At 37.3% G+C, this 26,555-nt stretch overlaps 1 protein-coding gene across 1 annotated transcript in view; it reads left to right on the top strand.

Annotated features, from left to right (window-relative positions):
* The window catches only part of DNTT (DNA nucleotidylexotransferase), a 1,045,168-nt gene that overhangs the window by 89,535 nt on the left and 929,078 nt on the right, over positions 1-26,555 (top strand). The window contains exon 3 of the mRNA XM_053692399.1: positions 18,893-19,009. Within this exon, the coding sequence (XP_053548374.1) occupies positions 18,893-19,009 (117 nt within the window). The remainder of the gene's footprint in view (positions 1-18,892; positions 19,010-26,555) is intronic.

Here is a 26,555-nt window from a genome sequence, read left to right as displayed (position 1 = left end):
TATGGCTACTAAAAGGGGGGAAATCTATGAAGACCGCTACTCCATAACTTGTCCGCCTGCTCTGAGGCCGCAGACAGAAATCAACCAGATCGAATACGATCGGGTTGATTGACACCCCCTGCTAGCAGCCACGAATCTGCAGGGGGCGGCATTGCACCAGCAGTTCACAAGCGTATGCTGTCGGCATTTATCGATGTTCAGTGTACATGATATGCTACTTCGTTTCATGTCCGCTCGCACATTAACAAATATGCCCCATGGTCTGAAATATAAAACATACAAAGAAACACTCTGGCCTAGATTTGGAGTTTGGCGTTAGCCGTGAAAACAGCGTTAGAGGCTCCTAATGCTGGTTTTAGGCTACCTCCGGTATTTGGAGTCACTCAAAAAAGGGTCTAACGCTCACTTTTCAGCCGCGACTTTTCGATACTGCAGATCCCCTTACGTAAATTGCGTATCCTATCTTTTCAATGGGATTTTTCTAACTCCGGTATTTAGAGTCGTGGCTGAAGTGAGCGTTAGACATCTAACGACAAAACTCCAGCCGCAGGAAAAAAGTCAGTAGTTAAGAGCTTTCTGGGCTAACGCCGGTTTATAAAGCTCTTAACTACTGTGCTCTAAAGTACACTAACACCCATAAACTACCTATGTACCCCTAAACCGAGGTCCCCCCACATCGCCGCCACTCTATTAATTTTTTTAACCCCTAATCTGCCGACCGCAAAGCGCCACCAGCTAAGTTATCCCTATGTACCCCTAATCTGCTGCCCCTAACACCGCCGACCCCTGTATTATTTTTATTAACCCCTAACCTGCCCCCCACAACGTCGCCGCCAGCTACCTACAATAATTAACCCCTAATCTGCCGACCGCAAAGCGCTGCCACCTACATTATAGCTATGTACCGCTAATCTGCTGCCCCTAACACCGCCGACCCCTATATTATATGTATTAACCCCTAACCTGCCCCCCACAACGTCGCCGCCAGCTACCTACAATAATTAACCCCTAATCTGCTGACCGCAAAGCGCCGCTACCTACATTATAGCTATGTACACCTAATCTGCTGCCCCTAACACCGCCGACCACTATATTATATGTATTAACCCCTAATCTGCCCCCCACAACGTCGCCTCCACCTGCCTACACTTATTAACCCCTAATCTGCCGAGCAGACCGCACCGCTACTATAATAAAGTTATTAACCCCTAATCCGCCTCACTAACCCTATAATAAATAGTATTAACCCCTAATCTGCCCTCCCTAACATCGCTGACACCTAACTTAAATTATTAACCCCTAATCTGACGACCGGAGCTCACCGCTATTCTAATAAATGGATTAACCCCTAAAGCTAAGTCTAACCCTAACACCCCCCTAAATTAAATATAATTTTAATCTAACGAAATTAAGTAACTCTTATTAAATAAATTAATCCTATTTAATGCTAAATACTTACCTGTAAAATAAATCCTAATATAGCTACAATATAAATTATAATTACATTGTAGCTATTTTAGGATTAATATTTATTTTACAGGCAACTTTGTAATTATTTTAACCAGGTACAATAGCTATTAAATAGTTAAGAACTATTTAATAGTTACCTAGTTAAAATAATTACAAAATTACCTGTAAAATAAATCCTAACCTAAGTTACAATTAAACCTAACACTATACTATCATTAAATTAATTAAATAAAATATCTACAATTACCTACAATTAAACCTAACACTACACTATCAATACATTAATTAAATACAATATGTACAAATAACTACAATGAAATAAACTAACTAAAGTACAAAAAATAAAAAAGAAATAAGTTACAAAAAATAAAAAGATATTTACAAACATAAGAAAAATATTACAACAATTTTAAACTAATTACACCTACTCTAAGCCCCCTAATAAAATCCTAACCTAAGTTACAATTAAACCTAACACTATACTATCATTATCATTGGATGAAGATAGAAGATGCCGCTTGGAAGATGATGGTTGCCGGTCTGGATCTACTCTTCTTCCCGGATAGGATGAAGACTTTGGAGCCTCTTCTGGACCTCTTCAGCCACCGGATGATGGATCGCCAGCCCCCGCTTGGGTTGGATGAAGATTTTGGAGCCAGGACGGATCGCTGATACCTGGTGAGGTGAAGACAAGGTAGGATGATCTTCAGGGGCTTAGTGTTAGGTTTATTTAAGGGGGGTTTGGGTTAGATTAGGGGTATGTGGGTGGTGGGTTGTAATGTTTGGGGGGGGTATTGCATGTTTTTTTTACAGGCAAAAGAGCTGAACTTCTTGGGGCATGCCCCGCAAAGGGCCCTGTTCAGGGCTGGTAAGGTAAAAGAGCTTTGAACTTTAGTAATTTAGAATAGGGTAGGGAATTTTTTTATTTTGGGGGTCTTTGTTATTTTATTAGGGGGCTTAGAGTAGGTGTAATTAGTTTAAAATTGTTGTAATATTTTTCTTATGTTTGTAAATATTTTTTTATTTTTTGTAACTTAGTTCTTTTTTCTTTTTTGTACTTTAGTTAGTTTATTTCATTGTAGTTATTTGTAGATATTGTATTTAATTAATGTATTGATAGTGTAGTGTTAGGTTTAATTGTAGGTAATTGTAGATATTTTATTTAATTAATTTAATGATAGTATAGTGTTAGGTTTAATTGTAACTTAGGTTAGGATTTATTTTACAGGTAATTTTGTAATTATTTTAACTAGGTAACTATTAAATAGTTCTTAACTATTTAATAGCTATTGTACCTGGTTAAAATAATTACAAAGTTGCCTGTAAAATAAATATTAATCCTAAAATAGATATAATATCATTATAATTTATATTGTAGCTATATTAGGATTTATTTTACAGGTAAGTATTTAGCTTTAAATAGGAATAATTTATTTAATAAGAGTTAATTTATTTCGTTAGATTTAAATTATATTTAATTTAGGGGGGTGTTAGTGTTAGGGTTAGACTTAGCTTTAGGGGTTAATCCATTTATTAGAATAGCGGTGAGCTCCGGTCGTCAGATTAGGGGTTAATAATTGAAGTTAGGTGTCGGCGATGTTAGGGAGGGCAGATTAGGGGTTAATACTATTTATTATAGGGTTAGTGAGGCGGATTAGGGGTTAATAACTTTATTATAGTAGCGGTGCGGTCCGCTCAGCAGATTAGGGGTTAATAAGTGTAGGCAGGTGGGGGCGACGTTGTGGGTGGCAGATTAGGGGTTAATAAATATAATATAGGGGTCGGCGGTGTTAGGGGCAGCAGATTAGGGGTACATAAGGATAATGTAAGTAGCGGCGGTTTACGGAGCGGCAGATTAGGGGTTTAAAATAAAATGCAGGTGTCAGCGATAGCAGGGGGGCGCAGATTAGGGGTTAATAAGTGTAAAATTAGGGGTGTTTAGACTCGGGGTACATGTTAGGGTGTTAGGTGCAGACTTAGGAGGTGTTTCCGCATAGCAAACAATGGGGCTGCGTTAAGAGCTGAACGCGGCTTTTTTGCAGGTGTTAGTTTTTTTTTCAGCTCAAACAGCCCCATTGTTTTCTATGGGGGAATCGTGCACGAGCACGTTTTTGAGGATGGCCGCTTGCGTAAGCAACTCTGGTATCGAGAGTTGAAGCTGCGTTAAAAATGCTCTACGCTCCTTTTTTGGAGCCTAACGCAGCCTTTATGTGGACTCTCAATACCAGAGTTATTTTTATGGTGCGGCCAGAAAAAAGCTGGCGCTAGATTTTCGGGTCGTTACCGACAAAACTCCAAATCTAGCCGTCTATGATCTAAACATGTATATTTTAGAGGAGAGAAGGGAGAGAGGTGACATGATAGAAACCATTAAGCATATGAAGGGACGTGATAAAGTGGAAGCTGAAAGCATTTTCCACAAAAAAAGAAAAGAGAAATAAATAACTAAACAAAGGGTCACAAAAAGAGGGTAGAAGATTCAGAAAGGGTGGTGGATTCATGGAATAATCTTCCAATAAGAGGTGGTAAACACAAAGGTCCAGACTACGAGTGGAGCACTAACAGTTAGGCGTGAGTGAAAGGGGTTTACCGCTCGTATTACAAGTTGAAAGTAAACGTGATCACTTGAGCGCAATCGCGATTTACGCTAGAATGATTGCAAAACAAAAAAGTGTCACAAAACACATCAAAAATACATTACAATGTACAGTTACACTCAAAATAACACCATTTAATAAAAAAAATATTAAAAATATACTGCACAAAAAGCTTAATAGGACTCAAAGATATAATGGGGCCTATATATCAAGCGAAAGGAGCTTGACGGCTCGTGTTTCTGGCGAGTCTGAAGACTCTCCAGAAACAGCAGTTATGAAGCAGCGGTCACAAAGACCGCTGCTCCATAACCTGTCCGCCTGCTCTGAGCAGGCGGACAGACATCACCGGAAATCAACCCGATCGAGTACGATCGGGTTGATTGACACCCCCCTGTCTGCAGGGGGCGGCGTTGCACCAGCAGCTCTTGTGAGCTGCTGGTGCAATGCTGAATACAGAGAGCATATTGCTCTCCTTATTCAGCAAGGTCTGGCGGACCTGATCTGCACTGTTGGATCAGGTCTGCCAGACCTTGTTAAATAGAGGCCACAGTCTCAGGTGTTAGAAAAAAAAAAATGGCAGGCAAAGAGCTTTAACATAGATATACATACATATACATGTCTAAAGATGAATATGTGTATATATGTATTTACAGACATTTATACACATATAAACACATACATACATATGCATATACACACACACACATATATATATATATATATATATATATATATATATATATATACATTATATATATATAGGTTTGGTTCCAGACCACCTGAATTAAGAGAATATAGCAATAATGTGAGCCACACTTTTTTTCGTTTCACAGTGCATATAAAAGTTATATTTACACTATACTGTAGGCTATTAAATGAGCAAAAGCATTTTGTCTAAAAAAATGTACATTACCTTAATTAAATAATACTTTATTGCTAAAAAAAAGTCTAACAACCGGGGGCGGAGCCGGGAAGCCATCTAAGATGGCTGCACCTCATTGAGCTCCTTATAGTGGTGAGGAGTAAGGCACAATTTTTACATGTTCGGTGGAACATTGTGGTCCGGAGGAAGTAACAGCTAGATCGGCAGCATCAGCTCTTTACATCGATACCACCCGATGACTTCAACTCTCTGTGGATCCGCCGCGACAACTGCGGCCTATACAGTGTGAGCACCCCACACCTTATTTCTGGAACTGAGCGGCATATGTGAATGAAGCCGAGATATCAAGGCCGGTAAGAGACACACAACGATAGAACTTTCTAACGATCCTTAGCGCTGCAAGGGAATACCCAGTTACAGAAAAGTACATTATACATGTGGCTGGAGTAGCTTACACATCTTGGGAAGTTGTTAGCATGATGGCAGATGCAAAACATGCCACAATTTAAACTAATACAATGCTTGCTTCAGCTTTTAGGTGAGCACAAAATAAAGAAACCTAAGTCCATTTAAAATAACCATATCTGCTATAACGATATAGCACTAAATGGGATCAGCAAGGAACATCTACTCCAGCTGCAAATGTTATAGACTTACAATTTTAAAATAACGCAAGTCATCTCTGCATAACTCCACATGTATTAAGTTACAGGGAAATATCTACTATACCTAGGTCTGTTTTACGAACAAGCAGCTAAACCGCGTAACACAAGAAACGTTATTTTGAAAGGAATGTGTGACGCAGTTAGTCTCCATTTCTAAAGAAAAAGCAGGAACACACATTCTATTGGAAAGGGCTGCAGACTTGCAATTTACCATACGCAAGCACCTATAACACTCTCAATGCTAACCTGGTTGAGATGGCCACTATGAGACTGACAAAACAAGATAAAAATATTAGATCCATTACAAGCAACGTCAACACCTTTTTTAAACCGGCAGATAAGCAGAAAAACACAGAAGACAGTCAGAATCAAACATAGATAAGACTCAAGAAGAAAGCTGCACCATGTCTCAAAACACAGATACTGAAACAGACTCTGACACAGGGGGCCCCATCACAGGTAAAATCCTGTATAAAGGAGGAATGTGCAGAGCTGAAGAAAGAAATCACAGATCTAGGAAGCAGGGTAGACACCCTAGAAGGTGACAGAGAAGACATGACAGCAGAAATGTTATCTATGTCAAACAAAGTCCGCTCCCAACAAAAACAGATATCAGAGTTGGAAATAAAATTAGATGAAATCGAAAATAGAACACGTTGCAACAACATAAGGATTAAAGGGATCCCTGAAACGGTCCTAGGGTCACACTTAAGAAATTACTTAGATGGCCTATTCAGATCTCTCCTGGAAGAAGATCACCATGATATTCCGACTATACAAATGGAAAGAGCTCACCGCTCCTTAAAGCCGAAACCGCCAGAAACCAGCCCACCCAGAGATGTGGTCATTTGTTTTACGAAGTTTCAAGAGAAGGAACTCATCCTACAACAAGCACGTAAGCAACACAACTTCAAATACCAGGGAGCTCCCATAAAATTCTTTGCAGATCTGTTTATCCTGACCCTGCGCTGACCCTGCAGAAAAGAAGAGAGTTTGCAAATCTGACACAACATCTCAGAGCGCTAAATATTCCCTACAGATGGGGCAAATCCAAGTAATAAAAAATGGGAAAAGGTATGAATGTTCACACATTTTAGATATCAACTCCTTCTGCATCAAACTGGATAAAGCACCACCAATGACCATAACAACTGAACCTGAAAATATTGATATACAAGGGAAAAGACATTCCCCAGCCACTAAACACAGATCATGGAGCGAGATTACCAAATTGCCTCCAATTAAGAAAACATCAATTACCAGACCATCAGCTAACAAAACATTAAAATCAACTTCGCATATCATCTGGAGATTACGGATAACATTCTATACTTATTTCCTTATAAGTCGAAGATCTCATCCTTTTCAGCGGATGGGAAGCACCAGAACGCTAGACTTTCATTTCTTCGGACTCTATCAGAAGAAGCTGGTAACTATGTCTAGCATATAAATATTGTCCGACGGAATGAGACTTTGAGAATTCCTCTCTTGTTTACCTAGATAGACTTATAGTTTGGTCCCTTTTATAACAGACTATATTGCTGATCTGAATATCATCAAACGAATAATAAGAAAACACTGGCACCTGATAAGAGAAGATGACCTGTTAGGGGATAAAATTATTGATAACCCCAAATGTATTTTTAAAAAGGCAGGGAACCTTAAAACATTTTTGGCACCTAGTGAACTGAAAACAAAAAAGAAAAATACACTAAAACAAAAAGACATAACTGGGAAAAGTATTATGGGTTTTTTTCCATGCTACTCATGTAAAGCATGTGGCCACAGTAACAAACTAAAAAATATTAGAATTAATAATATAGAGAAACCCCTCACAATTAAAGACACCATAAGATGTACCAATAAAAATATAATCTATATTCTTAAGTGCTCCTGTAACCTTTTTTATTTTGGGGAAACCAAAAGAATGGTCAGAGACCGAATAAGAGAGCATATTGGCAATATAAAGAATGGTAGAGATGATACTCATCTATACAAACACTTTAAATCAGTCCATAAAGGCAAAATTAAGGATTTAAAATATTGGGGTGTACAAAAAGTACATAATCATTGGAGAGGTGGCAGTATAGAGAAGAAATTACTGATAAAAGAAGCAGAGCTAATTTATAAATACGATACTCTATACCCAAAAGGTTTAAATTCGGAACTAGATCTCTCACCCTTTCTGTTTGACTAATGGGGGTTTTCTATATTGCAACTTTTACTCTGTTTAGGTTATATGGTCATAATCAACTCAACAACAATCCCTTTGTAGGATGTACATATATATCTCCTCTGTCTTATAAAAATCGTTATATTACAAGTTTCAAGTTTTATGGCCATCGAATACATATATAAGAAATCCTTTTAATAACATCAGCATTAAAATATCGCAAAAAATGTTTTAGATGGCTGTCAGACAAATTTTATGAATATTAATTATTTTATAAAACATCCTATAAAATGTTTGATAAGTTTTATAATTATTTATGAATATCACTTATTTTAGAATATTATGAACTGATTGTAGTAGCACCTATAATGTAGCCTTTTTTAAGTAAGCAGACACTAAGCAAAAATGATATTCCTCTTTAAGCTGAGAATGAATATAAAGAGACTATTCCACCTTAAATGAGCTGGGACATATACAGAAAAAATACAGATACACAGTATTCTTGTTATTCCACCTTAAATACATCAATCAAGAAACCACCAATGAGGGTTTTCTGACACCTTTATAAGGATACACCTGACCAGTCACACCTATCTTGAAAAGCTCCCTGGCGAGCGAAACGCGTTGATCTGAGTGGCTGTGTTATTTGACATATACTACTTGAATAAGGACATCTTACATCTAAGGATTTTCTCAACTTTACTCATTAACCCGGGTTACTTCTTCAACATTCCTCAACATCCTCCTTTTCCTGCGTGCAATTAGCACTAAGTGCAGGGAAGTACCTCTGTTTGAAAACCAAAGAGTGATTATCTCCAAAACAACCTGTGATTCCAATATCAAGAAAGCCGATTATCACGGTAACAGCAGTTGAAGTTTGCTGATGACGTCAGACGCCGAGATACACGCGGCGTACTGACTTAGTTTGGGAACTTGGAGCTGAACAGAGGATATCGGTGCCACACGAGTGGTGAAGTAAGTAGAAAGAATCTTAAAGATTTAAGATCCATAAAGTTTAATGACTGTATTGTGCTACAAGAAATCTATATATTGCCTAAACCTTGAACTTGGTCAGTAAAAATCTGTGAAGCAACGACATTTTAAAAAGGTTTTCTGATGGTATAAGAGACTGTCTCTCTCTGCATAATACAGTGGATTACTAACACACTTCCCCAGCTAAAGTTTGCTTACTAAGTTGCTTATAAAGTATCTAGTATGGAATTTCAACTTGCCTAAAATCTGATTTTATTATTTTTATATATGGGGAGACGTCCCTCTGTTTTAAGTTTCAATCTGATTGCGATTGTGTAAAAATAAACAAAATATTTTTATTATATGAATAAGGCTGCAAGGGAATTTTTTTAGATACATTTAAGTTTTCTTCACAATCTGTATCTAGTTTAACACATTGTTTCTTTGTAACCTTAACTCACATTTTGCTTGACAATATTATATATCACCTAATATCACATAAATATATGATCACACTGTTTTTTGACACATACTTGACTTCATCCTTAATTATTAGTACACTACTGATAGATCATCTTTCCTAAGTAAGACATCCGCATACCACTACATTTTTCACGGACACTTTTTATAGATCACCCCCCCTTGTTAAAAGTACTGTAGAAATCTAATACACGTATCATACTTCGCACAATTACCAACTCCTGTATATGTATACTGGATACACCTATTATTTGTTTTAATATTTGGATACCTTTAGCTTTCTTTTAGCGCACGTACTATCACTACAATTCTTACAGCGCGGGTTCCCTTGCTTGCGCCGAAACCTGCAACGTATATGTGATTGCGCCCTATATTTCACCCTTTTGACTCTTTTGCACAGTTTGTTTTTTTCCCCTTTTAAAGACCTTTATTGAACTGAAGCTTATAACATACTTTTTTTTTCCATTAAAATAATAATAATATATTTGGTCATTTTATGCACAATACTCTTAGTGTTTCAAAATAGTTCATAAAATAGAACTTAGTGGTGCAGTATGGAAGGAGAGCTGAAGACAGCAGTAATTTAATCTGGACAAAAAATATATTGAAACGGCATAAATCTAAATCAGAGTAATTAATAACATTCCTTGTACTCATGCAACTACATAAGTTGTCTGTCAAATTGCCTTGTAAAACAGAGGATTTTTGCAACACTTTATAGAAATCCCTAAATCAAAAGTTGAGCACAATTTGCTCTTTAATATCTATAATCGTGGAACGTTTCCAAAAAGGATTTAGTGAAACTAGTTATGGTGATCTGTCACAATCCGTAAGAGGGATTTTATGGAACTACTTCTCAATTTTAGTTAAGTATAAAAGTCATAAGCTACTTTCCTTAAATAGGTTTAGTTGCTATGTTCCCTAGGAAATCATGAATAACTCTAGCATTGCCTTTGGGATATAGAAATTCTTTTTTTTTTTAAGTTATATACAGAATATTCTTGTTTTTTATTATGTATAAAATAAAAAGCATATTGACTTATGTATGCATTTACAAGGATCCCATTTTTTTAAAACGTAGGGTGATTTTCTTGTGGATGGAACAGTAGAATAAATAAAGAAAATAAAAAATACAAAATGTAGTTACATTTTATGTAGAACTGGAAAATTACATTGCTTTGAAATTATGCTAATCCTAAAACCTCCTGTGTTCTTTCGTTACTGCCTTCCCTTTCTACTCATTTCTATATACTTTCATGCCTTTCACACTTAAACACTATAATTCAAGGCAATGAGTATTTAAGAAGTGCTTCATTTAAACATTTGAAATGTATTTTACGTTTTCCTAAATAGTTTTAAAGTATAATTTTTTTAAAATTTCATTTTAACTTTGTTCATGACTCATGTGTTATCTTCCTATTGAATGATAGTGGGTGAGTTAAGGGGGCTAAATTAGGTTACAATAGTACAGACGTAAACACTTTCAGATATATACATGGGAGTAAAAAATAATACATTTGCCCAGTTGCCCACATAGACCAGTGCTCAACAAATATGATCAAAATCTAGAAGCTTCAAAATCTAGGAGCCAGACCTCTCTGCATGCATGTATACGTGTGTGTGTTTACATATATATATATATATACTGTATATACATACATATATATATATATATATATGTAGATAGAGAGCACTCTCACTTTCAAAATCCTGATGCCAGGGTGCCAGCAGGTAAATATACACGATGGAGGAAGGCACTCACTGGTCTTTTCATCAAAAAAATATTTTATTTAGCGTGACGTTTCGGGGACACACTCTCCTTCCTCAGGTCTGAGGAAGGGGAGTGTCCCCCCAAAACGTCACGCTAAATAAAATATTTTTTTGATTAAAAGACCAGTGAGTGCCTTCCTCCATCGTGTACATATATATATATATATGTGTGTGTATCATAAAGCCAATTAACCAATTCAGGTACAGAGAATATATATATATATTTAACAAAAATACAATTTCCCGGAATATTTCTTATTAAAAAAACAAATCTGTTTCTGTTCTGTATGTCTTGCTAAACAAAGTGTGTCTCCAATGGTTTTCTGTGTAGTTTAAAAGTATTATAAGGTCCTTAAACATAACATTTTAATATTTATATTATGTATTAAAATATCAAATTTGCACGTCAATTTATTGACGTTTCAAGGATATACAATTCTATTCTTCAGAACAATAATATGTTGTAACAAACAGCTTTAAAGGGACAGTCTACAATATAATTTTTATTGTTTTAAAAGATAGATAATCCCTTTATTAACCATTCCCCAGTTTTGCACAACCAACACTATTATATTAATACACTTTTTACCTCTGTGATTACCTTGTATCTAAGCATCTTCTGACAGCCCACTGATCACATGACTTTGTATTTATTATCTATTGACTTGTATTTAGTTGTGTGTTGTGCTAAATCTTAAATAACTTCTCAGGTGTGAACACAATGTTATCTATATGGCCCACACATGAACTAGCAGTCTCCTGTTGTGAAAAGCAAATAAAAAAGCATGTGATTAAGAGGCTGTCAATAGAGCCTTTGAAACAGGCAGACATTTAGAGGTTTAAATGTTCTAAAGTATATTAATTTAGCAATGTTGGTTGTGCAAAGTTGGGGAATGGGTAGTAAAGGTGTTATCTATCTTTTTAAACAATAACAATTTTAGTGTAGACTGTCCCTTTAAATACAGTGAGTAAAACACACAAACCTCATCTTGTATTGGCGCCAAAAATTTTAATCACATCACTTCCAATTGTGTACACGTCAGGACTGGATGTTACATCACTTCCGGGAACCAGACTTCAAAATGGCAATTAGATATCTAATAATCAAATCAAAATGGTGCGAGAATGTCTTGCAAACACAAAAAAATACTTTCAGTAACTACTCACCTTTCACATATTCCCAAAGTAATTGAACAAAGTTGTTTCGCAATATTCAGCAAACTGTAAGTAGAAAATCCTGCACATGTCGTTTCTCCTTCATATGTGAATGGTGAGTAGTCACTTAATGTATTTTATTTATGATTGCAAAGCATTCATGCACCATTTTGATTTTTATTATTATATTTACAATTTCCACCTTGTAATCCAGTTACCAGAAGAGATGTAATATCCTGTCCTGACATGTACATTACTGGAAGTGATGTCATTTAATTGTTTGGCGCCAATTCACAAAGAGGTTTGTGTGTTTTACTCACTGTTTAAAGCTGTTTGTTCCACTGTATTATTATTGTGAAGAAGAGGATTGTATATCCTTGAAGAGTCAATAAATGGATTTGGCTTCTGCTGCAGATTGATTTCACCCACAACTGGGCCTTTCTCAACAAAAATGTATAGGTGCACTCCCACTTCAAATTAGGCCATCCAAGGGGTGCAAGTGGACTCAAGTGTAGGAAAAAGACAATGCACTCTCTTCGATCAATGTATTTATTCTGTCACATTTCAGGGTAAACCTTCCCCTTCCTCAGACAAATAACCAATGTGTAATCACAACTTAAATACCATGAAACGCCTCCCACATTGCGCATAACTTTTTCACAAACTAGGATAAGCTCTGACATTTTCAATCACTTTGACTAAAGATATTGGGGCCGATTTATTAACGATCTGTCTGACATGATCGGCTCGGCGGATCATGTCCGACAGACATCGCTGACATTGCACCCACAAGCAGTTCTGGTGAACTGCAACTGCAATGCCGCCCCCTGCAGATTCACGGCCAATCGGCAGCAAGCGGTGGGTGTCAATCAGCCTGATCGTATAGGATTGGGCAGATTGATGTCCGCAGCCTCAGAGGCAGCGGACTAGTTAAGGAGCAGAGGGCTTAAGACCGCTGCTTCTTAACTGCTGTTTCCAGCAAGCCTGAAGGCTCGCGCAGAAACATGGGGATCAGGGGCCATTCGGCCCTCAAGTGGGACTTTTGTGCCACTGTAAGCTAGTCATTGACTCAAATTCAATCAGCGAGTTGTATGTTCTCTTAGCATTGAAAGATAGGTTCTTTTAATTGTTCAACTGCAACTCCTGGGGCAAATTCCTGGATACCCTGTTGGAATTATTCTCATCACCAAGAGGAAAAAGAGAGTCCAGGATTTTCCATTGCCTTTCAACAAACGATACAAGAGAGTCCAAGATTTTCATTCAAAACAACATACTGCTGCCAGGAGCCACCTGGAAACAAAGATCCCAAAGGGTTTCAACAAAGGAAAGATTCCTACAGCAAAGAACAAAGCAAAATCGACTGGACAAGAGCCAAAGAAACATCTCTAACCCAGACAAGTCTACAACTTACCTCATATGATTGAGGTTACCTCTGGTAAGCACAAATCCACTCACCTCAGACAAAGAAGTGTCGAATATTCTAAAGCACATTACTGAACTCTTTAGAATACAATAACAATCCAAGGACATTATTATTATTATTATTTTTATTATCCTGTTACTATAACCACATAGGTCTGAAAACTACATACCTACTTTACTAATAGTCAATTTTTATTCTAGTGCCTAGCTGTGCGCCCTTTTTGATTTTCTCTTTTCCATCCACATTCCTAACAGTGACACGGGTACACTGTATCAGAGGCAGCACGCACATATATCACTATTACTACTATTGTTGCAAAAATAGCCATTACTCACCAAGTGTTAGAGTTTTTAGCGCAGGTGCCCCTCCTTTTTTCTAACATATATATATATATATATATATATATATATATATAGAGAGAGAGAGAGAGAGAGAGAGAGAGAGAGAGACTCCAAGTTAGTGCACTCTCACTTGCCAACTCAAACACAGACCAGGGTGCTTAACAAAATATTCAATCTGGACAAGGATAAGCACTCACTGGATTTATGCACAACAAATTATTTATTCGGCAGTGACGTTTCGGGGCATTCGTCTGAGGAAGGGGTGAATGCCCCGAAACGTCACTGCCGAATAAATAATTTGTTGTGCTTAAATCCAGTGAGTGCTTATCCTTGTCCAGATTATATATATATATATATATATATATATTTATATACACACATTTAAACACACACAATTAGTATATATAGAATATATTTTTGCTGTTCCCATTGGAACTAACAATTAAAAATCCAAATCTATTATTTGGCCAAAACAAATGCCCATATGAACAAAATTTTGCCAAACAAAATATTTGGAAAAATCTGAAAAAAATCTTTGAGACAAATTTTTTTAGCCTGTGCTCATCTCTAGAAAACATTGTATTTGCTTTATAGCAGTGCTGAGTGTCTATGGGGCATATTTATCAAGCTCGGTATAGAGCTTGAGTCCCCTCGTTTGGCTCGCCGGAAACAGAAGTTATCAAGAAGTTATGAAGCAGTGGTCTAAAGGCTGCTGCACCATAACTTGTCCGCCTGCTCTGAGGCGGCGGACAGAAATCAACCCTATCAAATTTGATCGGGTTGATTGACACCCCCTGCTAGCGGCCGATTGGCCATGAATCTGCAGGGGGCGGCTTTGCACCAGCAGTTCACAAGAACTGCTGGTGCAATGATAAATGCTGACAGCATATGCTTTTGGCATTTATCCATGGGCAGCGATGTGCAGTGGACATGATACGTTACTTCGTATTATGTCCGCTTGCACATTCTTAAATATGCCCCTATGTCTTAAACTAATCATACCCCTATTAATGCTGCTTTCTGCTGAGCCCCAAAACCTTATATGGAAAGCAGTTTGGAACTTGAGGTTGAGCCTCTTTCCTTAGTTTGATAGCGATCTTCCCTGCAAGTGTAGATCAAATTCAGCAATCCTTTTTCTACAAAAGCAGAATGAACAATTGGTTAAATCTTATTTACTATTCAGTGCCCTTGACAAATGACCCTGAATAAGAAGAATATGATTTATTTTTAATTTAGCACTTTCTTTCCTTAAAGGTCATCTTTTATTTACAACAGCATATCTGGCATTTTGTTCCCATACTAAATATCGGTTGTTTTTGAAGGTTACAGTGCTTATAATTTTAATCAGTTTTCCCAGGATACAGGAAGTTTTGCACAGCAATGTTTGATCATCACTAAATTATCACTGTTCTACTTGTACTGATGCAGCATGTAAGCATGAATAATATTTCTAATATGGTTTATTACTCATATTTGAAGTATACCTTAAGGGCTTTTTTTTTATTCATACATTTATTAACCAAAGGTTTTACCTTTATGATTTTTTGACATAATTAAAATGCCGATAGCCAATTTCACAGAATTACACATATTCATTTTTAACAAATAATTTTGCAAGTTTTATTGGTTTGAATATATATGCATACCTGTATTACTTTGTGCCTAGGGCAGCATATTTGGGGGAGGAAGAACGTTTTAATAGGTAGTTCTTTGCCATAATTCCTTTCCACTACTATGCTCTTAGATTGTTTTACTACAATATTAATAATTCTTGATTGTCTAGTTAGGGTTAAAGGCTCATCCATACAGTATATCCCTTGCCTACATTTTTGAGACTATACAAGGCAAACATTAGTTAAAACAGTTAAAGGAATATGAAACCTATTTTCTTTCTTTTGTTATTCAGATAGAACATATTATTTTAATCAAATTTCTAATTTATTTCTTTTATCAATTTTTCTTTGTTAAGTAAGCTTAGGAGCTTGCCATTTCTGGACCACTATTTGGCAGCAGTTTTGCAAGAATGTTATGCAATTGCAAGAGCACTAGAGGGCAGCACTATTTCCTGCCATGTAGTGTTCCAGATGCCTACCTAGTTATCTCTTCAACAAAAAATACTATTAGAACAAAGCAAATTGGAAAATAGAAGTAAATTGGAAACCTTTTTTTAAATTGTATGCTCTGTCTGAATAACAAAATATTTTTTTGGGGTTTCATATCCCTTTAAGAGTGGGAGCTTTTCTTATGTCTACAACAGTATAAAAGCTAAATATTCCCTTGTGCTGTAGAGTTCTTGAATTCAATCAGCTCCACAATAAGGGGCCGATTTATCAATCCGTCAATCGGCCCCAATGCATTTGTTTCCGTGCAAGCTTTTAGGCTCGCCGGAAACAGGAGTTAAGAAGCAGCGGTCGTCCTTAAAGGGACATGAAACCCAAATATTTTTTTCATGGTCTAGAAAGAGCATGGGATTTTAAGCAACTTTATAATTTACTTCTATTATCTAATTTGCCTCATTCTCTTGATATCCTATGCTGAAAAGCATATCTAGATATGCTCAGTAGCTGTTGATTGGTGGCTGCACAAATAGATGCCTTGTGTGATTGGCTCACTCATGTGCATTGCTATTTCTTCAACAAAGGATATATATATAGAATGAAGCAAATGAGAAAATAGAAGTAAATTGGGATGTTGTTTAAAATTGTATTCTCTACCTGAATCATGAAAGAAACATTTTGGGTTTAGTGTCCCTTTAACCTCTGAGGCAGCGGACAGCAATCTGCCCGATCGCATACAATCTGGTTGATTGGCACCCCCTGCTAGCAGCTGATTGGCCACAAATGTTCAAGGGGTGGCATTGCACAAGCATTGCTAGTGAAATGATTGTGCAATGATAAATGCCAACAGCGTATGCTACAGCGGATCATGTCCGTTCGCATTTTGATAAATCGGCCCCTAAAACTTGTATCTAATGGCTTTCAAATGTGATTGACTCATGTAGACTCTGTTTTATATAAAGCCAATTCAACAATGTTATTCCAATCAGCAAACGTCAGCAAATCCATTGACTGTTTTTTCTATAAATACAACTTGAGCCTATTGACAATTTAATTTCCCCGATTTATAAATGATTTGAAAACATTAAAATAGTTTTAAAAATGGAACAAAAACACCAAACTTGATTCTTGATACTTTGTCAAATTTGTCCAAAAAATTGGAATTGAGACCATTAATTGGAAAGAAATAGTCACACTATTTTCAAATGTATGTTAGAATTATACACAGACATTTTTATGCTTAAGTTTCTTAACATTTTTCATATCAGTTATGAATATATATGCTATAGTGATTTTGTGGTGAATGTGTCCTGTTCTAAGACCATGTTCACATTGCTTGTATTAATCAATTTTGGCAGGCTGGTAGTTCACAACCTGTCTGATTGTTGCGTGCTTGCCAAAGTACAGCAGAGGAAGATCGTTTTCAACTCATTGATCATACAGTTTACCTCAAACCCAACCACTACAACATTCGACTTCTAGGGGTAGATTTACCATATGTCGAGCAGACATAATTTGCTATAGCGAATCATGGCCGCCGACATTACTAAATGAAGACAACATTTATCATTGCACAAGCATTTCTAGTGACATTTTTGTGCAATGCTGCCCCCTGATCACTGTCGGACAATCGGCAGCTAGAAGGGGCTGTCAATCATTCAGATCGTATCTGGATGATTTCAATATGCCGCCTAAAAGGTAGCGGCCAGGTTAAGGAGCAGCTGTCTTATGACCGCTGCTTCTTAACCTCCATTTCAGGCGAGCCTGAAATGGTGGGCCTCCATTAATAAATGGAGCCCCTAATATGCTGCAATGAATGGAATCAAAATGTTGTCTCAATCTTCTAGTTGTAAAGGGTTCAAATACATTTTACGACTAATATTACCAAATTTGAAACAGGTATAAATGTGTAAATCATACCCAAAATATAAGAAAATGAAAGGAATAATTAAATTGGAAATGCCTTATTGAATATGTTTACATGTCTACTGAACTGATCATGCATTAATGTATACCATTAGTTACGGTCGCTAAGCAACTGCTGAAGGTTTTTAAAAAGTTTTTTAAACAGCTGATCAATTTACTTCTGTTATCTAATGTGCTTCATTCAGGGCCGGATAGGGAATAAATAGCAGCCCTGGAAAAATATGAAGACCAGCCCTATTTTCTGTTGAGTCAGTAGCAAGCACATGCCCCATTTTTTTCAAAGGGGATTACTGGGATACTCCTTCCCCAATATTTTTTTCAGAACTAAATGATATCACTTTGTATTAAATAAAAGTGCCAGCTTGTTGTTATATAGGCACCCTACAACCTAATTGCATCCATTAATCACCCCTTTAAATTGAAGATTTCCAGCCCCAGCTGGTGCAGCCCACCGGGAACTCTCTTGGTATCCCAGTAGGCCAATCCAGCCTTGGCTTCATTCTCTTGGTACCCTTTGCTAACGAGCATACCTAGGTAGGCACAATGCAGCAATGCATTACTGGAAGCTACTTGTGGCATATCAATGCTTATTGTCATTGATTTGATCTGGTAACTCACAGAAGTGTATTGCTGCTCCTTCAACAAAAGATATCAATAGAATGAAGCAAATTTGATAATGGAAATAAATTGCTAAGTTGTTTAAAATGATATGCTCTATCTGAATCACGAAAGAAAAGCAATGAGCACTGAATTAGATTATTTATTTTGTTCGTAAACTGCACAAAATGGTTTAATTTGTCTACTTATTTAACTGCAGCTACAATTGAGGAGTTTTAACAAAAGAAAAGCAAAAAAAAGATTCATGTAGATTTCATTTGGTATAAAATGTCACGCAGGCATCTGTGATTTTCTGAACAGAAAGAAAGAACACTTGATTTTCTAACATTGCATTTGTCCTTGTATGTATTTTTCTCTTTTAGGTACAACAAGATTGTTCTGCCAGTTTCAATACAACGGTCTCTTCATCATGTGTCCAAGTCTCACAATATGCATGTCAAAGACGTACAGCCTTACAAGACATCAACAGAATATTCACGGTAATAATTACTGGGTGCATAAGCATGAAAAGACCATACTAAAATAATGATATGGCAGCAGTGGAAAAAAATAACTCGAAGTTCAATTTTTGTTGCATCCATAATGCATTTCTAAACCGTTTTATAGTTTAACTGAAACCATTAAATAGAACTATAGTATATTACAACAGGTAACAAGTATCAACCTGGAATTTATTTTATTTTTTTTTGCCGCGTTTTTTAAAAATTTTAATTACAAATGTATTTAAAAAGGACATAGCAACTACAGTATATACATTTATTTTGTGTATAGGTTTTATATAAAAACTTTCTAAGGGCATAGATTGCACATTTTTGAATACAGCATATAAATGCCGACATCCCAGTGGTCCCTATTTGAGAGGAACAGTCACTAATATTTAAGCCTCTGTCCAGCTGTCCCTCTGAGATAAATATATGTCCCTATTTGCAGAATTCCTGCTTTTTAATTAAAGTTAGCAAGAGAACGAAGAAAATTGATAATAGGAGTAAATTAGAAAGTTGCATAAAATTGAATGCTCTATCTGAATCATTAAAGAAAAATATTGGGTTTAGTATCCTTTTAAGCTTTTTGCATCAGTCAGGTTGGGTTTGTATTACAAGTAAAAAAAATTAAAAACTTATTTTGTGCAAGCGGTAACCTGACTAGCGCAAATATCCTAACTTAAATTATTGCGTGCCCGTGCATGTATCCCCCATAGAAATCAACGGAGAAAAAAAAGTTTTAAAAAATGTAACACCCGAATATTGCGCAAACACTATTGCATCTTCCCAATCCCTATAGAAGTCAATGGAGAAAAAAAAAATAGTTGAAAGAAAACCCTTCGCACAAACAACAGCGTTTTTGCAATAGCAAATGTAAAATATTTCCAGTAAATACATAGCTAAAATCTTTATTAAATATTAATTTTGCATACATATGTTTTATCATGTTTTCATCTACTTAATGGCAAAGGACTATAATGCAAATGAAGAAACGGGATTCGCTCCTCAAGTCAAAGTAAAACATCCATTTATTTGAACATAGTTTAAAAACAGATAGGAAGCTCCAAAAATAGAACAAGACTGGTAGTGGGCGCAACACTAATGGGCTTACGCGTTTCGGCTGTCATAAGGACTATAATGCACTTATATATATGTTTATATATGTATACATACACATTAATGTTTTTATATGTGTATATATGATTGTAAATACACATATACATACATTAATATATATACAGTATATGTATATATATATATATATATATATATATACATAAAATACATGTTTAACAATGGATATGTATGTGTCTCAATGTTAATGTTAAAGCGTCTTTTTTTCTAACCCGCAAGATCTCGTGTCTTTGATCCCTCATAATTTTTGTGTGCAATATTTTTTAAAAATTTAAAAAAATATTTGCGCCTCACTTGTAATCTAGTCCTAAATTATTGCAATTTCAGTTTTGTGTTGTTTCTAGTATTGGCTTGTGTCTCCTGCATACTACGTCATCTGCAAGAGATTGGGAACCAAGGGGCTCAGTTGGCAGAAACTGAAAATAACAATTGTGCTAAATCAAAATGTCTCAGATTGTTTTATAACCCTGACTATTAAAGGAAACTAAAGTGAGTCTTACATTTACAGCCCCAGATTATGAGATAATATTATTAAAGGGATAGTTTAGTCAAAATTAAACTTTCATGATTCAGATAGAGCAGGCAATTTTAAACAACTTTCTAATTTACTCCTATTAGCAATTTTTCTTCATTCTCTTGGTATCTTTATTAAAATAAGCTTAGGAGCCGGCACATTTTTGGTGCAGGACCTGGGTAGTGCTTGTGGATTAGTGTCTAAATGTAGCCATCCAATCAGAAGCGTTACCCAGGTTCTGAACCCAAAATTGACTCACTCCTAAGCTTACATTCCTGCTTTTTAAAATAAAGATACCATGAGAAAGAAGAAAAATTGATAATAGGAGTAAATTAGAAAGTGGCTTAAAATTGCATGCTCTATCTGAATCATGAAAGTTTAATTTTGACTAGACTGTCCCTTTAAGAATACATGATATTGGCTTACTCACTGCTATTTCTGATTTGCACTTTGATAACCAGGTTTAATATGTGTGTTTTTATATGCAGTTTTCATTTATATGTGCACACTCAAAGGCCTCTATTTACCAAAGTCTGGCGGACCTGATCCGACAGTGTGGATCAGGTCCGCCAGACCTCGCTGAATACGGAGAGCAATACGCTCTCCGTATTCAGCATTGCACCAGCAGATCACAAGAGCTGCTGGTGCAACATCGCCCCCTGCAAACTCGCGGCCAATCGGCCGCCAGCAGGGAGGTGTCAATCAATCCGATCGTACTCGATCAGGTTGATTTCTGGTGATGTCTGTCCGCCTGCTCAGAGCAGGTGGACAGGTTATGGAGCAGCGGTCTTTGTGACTGCTGCTTCATAACTGCTGTTTCTGGCGAGGCTGAAGGCTTGCCAGAAACACGGGCCATCAAGCTCCATTCGGAGCTTGATAGATAGGCCCCATATAATGGATTCCATTTATTAACCCCTTCATCCAAAAGGACGTGTATATATATATATATATATATATATATATATATATATATATTGTAACAGGAACCACTTTTAACCACGGTCTTCTAGGGCACAAATGCAGCACAGGACAGTCACTGTAGTTTACAAGGCTTTATTTTTCACAGCAATAACAAACAGGCAGTTCATTTTCAACAGAGGGAAATCCTTCCTCTGCAGCAAAGGTAAATGCTTTTAAATGTGTCCCAGCACTTCACAGCATTCCACAAGTGCTTTGTAAAAATAATGTCCTTTTACAGTTCACAGGAACAAAAGTCTTTTACACAGTGTAACAAACACACACACCAGCCTCTGTAGCTGTATATCTCTCTCTCAAGGCCTAAGTGAGGCTGCTATTTAAACCCTCACAACTTCTAATTAGCCACACCTGTGATTAGCTGCTGGACAGCTTCCCAGCTGTCTGGGATAATCAAATACACACTCTTTCTCCCTGGGGTTTTAACTGAAAGGAGAAATAGCATGTACAATGCTTGGTCTTAAATATCTTCCATTTATAACCAGGCCTTGCTTTCTGTCACATATCCTCCCCCCCAGCTCACACCCAGTGGGTTGAGCGACCATGGACATCAATGAATGTACCAGAGACAAACCATCAGCATTGCCCTGCAAAAGACCGGCCCTGTGCTCAACAGTAAAATTGAAGGGTTGCAAGCTAAGAAACCACCTAGTAACCCTTGAATTTGTTTCCTTATTCTGACTCATCCATGTGAGAGGAGCATGATCTGTTATTAATTTAAATTTTCTTCCCAACAGATAGTACCTAAGGGTCTCTAAAGCCCACTTAATGGCAAGGCATTCCTTCTCCACTATAGAATAGTTCTTTTCCTGTGGAATAAGTTTTCTGCTTAGGAAAAGGACAGGATGCTCTTCTCCCTGACACTCCTGCGAGAGAACTGCTCCTAAACCAACATCAGAGGCATCTGTCTGTACAATAAAATCTTTATCGAAATTGGGGGTTACCAAAACTGGATGGGCACAAAGGGCATCTTTCAAATGCTTAAAAGCTTGTTCTGCTTCTGGGGACCATTTTATCATAATTGGGGCCCTTGCTTTTGTGAGATCTGTCAAGGGTGCCGCAATTGTAGCGAAATTCGGGATAAACCTTCTATAATAACTAGTTATCCCAATAAATGCTCTTACTTGTTTTTTAGTTAGAGGCTGTGGCCAGTTCTGTATGGCCTCTACTTTTGTTGTCTGAGGTTTAACTAATCCTCTACCAATAGTATAACCCAAGTACTTAGCTTCCTGTAAACCAACGGTACATTTTGCAGGATTGGCAGTTAACCCAGCGGACCGTATTGCATCAAGTACTGCTTGAACTTTTGGAAGATGGGATTCCCAATCTGTACTATAAATTATAACATCATCCAAATATGCTGCCGCATAACGAACATGGGGTTTCAGAATTCTATCCATCATCCTCTGGAATGTTGCCGGGGCCCCATGTAAACCAAATGGCAACACCGTATACTGAAATAAGCCCTCTGGGGTTGAAAAAGCTGTCTTTTCCTTTGCTTGACTAGTGAGAGGCACCTGCCAATACCCTTTCGCTAAATCAATTGTAGTGAGATAACGTGCTTTTCCTAGCCTTTCTATCAACTCATCTACCCTAGGCATTGGGTAGGTGTCAAATTTGGAAACACAATTAAGCTTACGAAAGTCATTACAGAACCTTAATGAACCATCCGGCTTTGGAACAAGCACGATTGGACTGTTCCACTCACTTTGTGATTCCTCAATTACCCCAAGCTTTAACATTTTTTCTACCTCCAGTTTAATAGCCTTTCTACGAGCCTCAGGGACCCTATAGGGTTTAAGGCAGACCTTCTTCCCTGGTTCTGTTATTATGTCATGCTTAATAACATTAGTTTTTCCCGGTACCACAGAAAATACCTCTTTGTTCATTGTAATAAAATCCTTGACCTCTCTCTTCTGATGTACAGATAGGGTTTCCGATATATTCACCTCTGGTTCAGTGACAGGGAGTTCTGTAGGTTTTACCAGATTTATATGATATATTCGCTCAGGTTTCCTTCTCCCTGGCTGACTTACTTTGTAATTAACATCATTTATAACCCTGATATTATTTCTTGCCTCTACCAATGTTGGATCCTCCCATTGGGCTTTTTTAAAATTACCAGGGCCACCAACCAGATCTATCAAATCATCAATATTTTCCAAGCTAGTACTTGGTACTTCATTACTCTGAGAAGGTTGATGACCTACTAATACAGGCATAGGGCAATAAATCTTATTTTTCTCCTTTTCAATGGAACCCCCTTCAAAATCAGTTTCAGAGAAAGGAAATACATAAATATCAGAAGTTTGACATATTTCTGGAGATTCCCATAACTCCAGAAATTTTGGAAAATTTCTCCCTATCACCACCTCATGGGCTAAATTTGGTACTACACCAACACAATATTTTAATTTACCACACTGAGTCTCAATCTCCACCTCAGCTGTAGGATATTCCCGTTTATCTCCATGAACACAGATAATTCCCATTTTTTCCCCATAATCTAATACTGCATCTGGTACTAAAGATTTAGCCACTAGTGTGACCATACTTCCTGAATCAAGCAAAGCCCTAGACACTTTACCATTAACCGTCACAGTACACCAATGGGAATCATTATTAACAGAGCTGTTGCTATTAGACAATAGTGAATGTGCAACATTACAGTCCATAAATTCATCTTTATCACAGTCTCTAGCAATATGCCCAACCTCATTACATTTAAAACATCTTACAGGTTGGTTATATTTAAATGTTTCCTTAATTCCTGGGGAAATGTCTCTGGTGTTTTGCCTATACACCTGCTGCTCTCTTATCCCCTTTATCCCCTGAACAGTCTTACCAGTTCTTGTAGAGCTCTGGGACTTGGGATTGTGGGGCTGATCCATTGAAGATTGTTGCAAAACTTCTCCTGAAGCTATAAATCTTTCGACCAATACAATCAACTGATCCGCTGTTTGAGGATCACCTTGATTAACCCACCGCCGCAGGGAAGCAGGTAATCCACGCTGAAACCGGTCCATCACCAGTAGTTCCACTATTTTGGTAGCCGAATTAACCTCTGGTTGCAGCCACTTCCTGGCAAGGTGTATAAGGTCGAACATCTGGGATCTTGCAGCATTATGAGATGAAAACATCCAGGAATGGAATCTTTGTGCACGGACTGCCGAAGTCACCCCCAGGCGTGCAAGGATTTCTGCTTTCAATTTCTCATAGTCACCGGCTTGTGCTGGCTCTAAATCAAAGTAGGCCTTCTGAGGTTCACCACTAAGAAATGGCGCAAGTATACTCGCCCACTCAACTGTCGGCCATTTTTCTCTTTCTGCTGTGCGTTCAAATGCCAAAAGATACGCCTCAACATCATCAGCTGCTGTCATTTTTTGAAGATAATGACTAGCCCTTATTACTCTGGAACCTTGGCTGCCACCAACATATTCAGAGTTCAGTCTTTCTGATATGGCTTGAACCTCTCGTTGCAGAGTCTGTGTAGCACTTTGCTGCTCCTCCCGGATCTTCCTGAATGTCTCAGCTTGCACAGCAGCCATCTGTTGAATCAACAATTCAGTGTTCTCCTTCTGTGATTTAGCCAGCAGCATAGCACTCTCTGACTGGGCCAAGACCAACTGTTGCAGTGTTGCACTATTTTCAGCAGCTTTTCTGTTAGTCTCCTGCTGTATAGCATTAGAATGGATCAAAGCTTTAATGACTTCCTCCATGTTGCTTGCAGATTATTATGCCCACAGACTTACAACGTGGTTGCCCGCATTCTCCACCAAGTGTAACAGGAACCACTTTTAACCACGGTCTTCTAGGGCACAAATGCAGCACAGGACAGTCACTGTAGTTTACAAGGCTTTATTTTTCACAGCAATAACAAACAGGCAGTTCATTTTCAACAGAGGGAAATCCTTCCTCTGCAGCAAAGGTAAATGCTTTTAAATGTGTCCCAGCACTTCACAGCATTCCACAAGTGCTTTGTAAAAATAATGTCCTTTTACAGTTCACAGGAACAAAAGTCTTTTACACAGTGTAACAAACACACACACCAGCCTCTGTAGCTGTATATCTCTCTCTCAAGGCCTAAGTGAGGCTGCTATTTAAACCCTCACAACTTCTAATTAGCCACACCTGTGATTAGCTGCTGGACAGCTTCCCAGCTGTCTGGGATAATCAAATACACACTCTTTCTCCCTGGGGTTTTAACTGAAAGGAGAAATAGCATGTACAATGCTTGGTCTTAAATATCTTCCATTTATAACCAGGCCTTGCTTTCTGTCACAATATATATATATACAGTATATATACAGTATATGTCTTGCAGTACTTTGCCTTTCGTACTGCAAGACGTATATAAACACCTTTGCTTCAGGACGCTCCAGCACTCTCGGCTGTTGAGTTACAGCTGAGATCTGGAGCTCCTGAAAATTCATACATCTGCCGCATACAGAGCCAGAGCGCGATCAGTAAATATGCAAAAAACAATAAATTATATATATATATATATAAAAAGTCAATTTATAGGTACTGGCAGACAGCTGCCAGTACCTAAGATGACAGGTAATATTTATAGGGGGCAGGTTTAGAGAGCTGTTTGGGGGGATCAGGGAGGTTGGGGGTTACGGGGATCCTACACTGCAGAGGATAAAATATAAATATATATATATATATATATATATATATATATATATATATATATATATTAGGCAAAATACCAAGCAGACTAATAGTGATGGGTACCCAAAGACATATTTTGTATTGAAACTGTCCATTTCTTGTGTTAAAGGAATAGAAAAGCCCTAATTGAAATGTACCTGGGTGCATTTCAGTTTTATTAGGAAAAATGTTTCTAGTAAAAGATGTTACTGTTTCTTTCATGTAATTGGCAAGAGTCCATGAGCTAGTGACGTATTGGATATA

Source organism: Bombina bombina, chromosome 9 (assembly GCF_027579735.1).
Source record: "Bombina bombina isolate aBomBom1 chromosome 9, aBomBom1.pri, whole genome shotgun sequence".
Lineage (NCBI taxonomy): Eukaryota > Metazoa > Chordata > Amphibia > Anura > Bombinatoridae > Bombina > Bombina bombina.
This window is presented reverse-complemented; position numbering and strand designations above follow the sequence as displayed.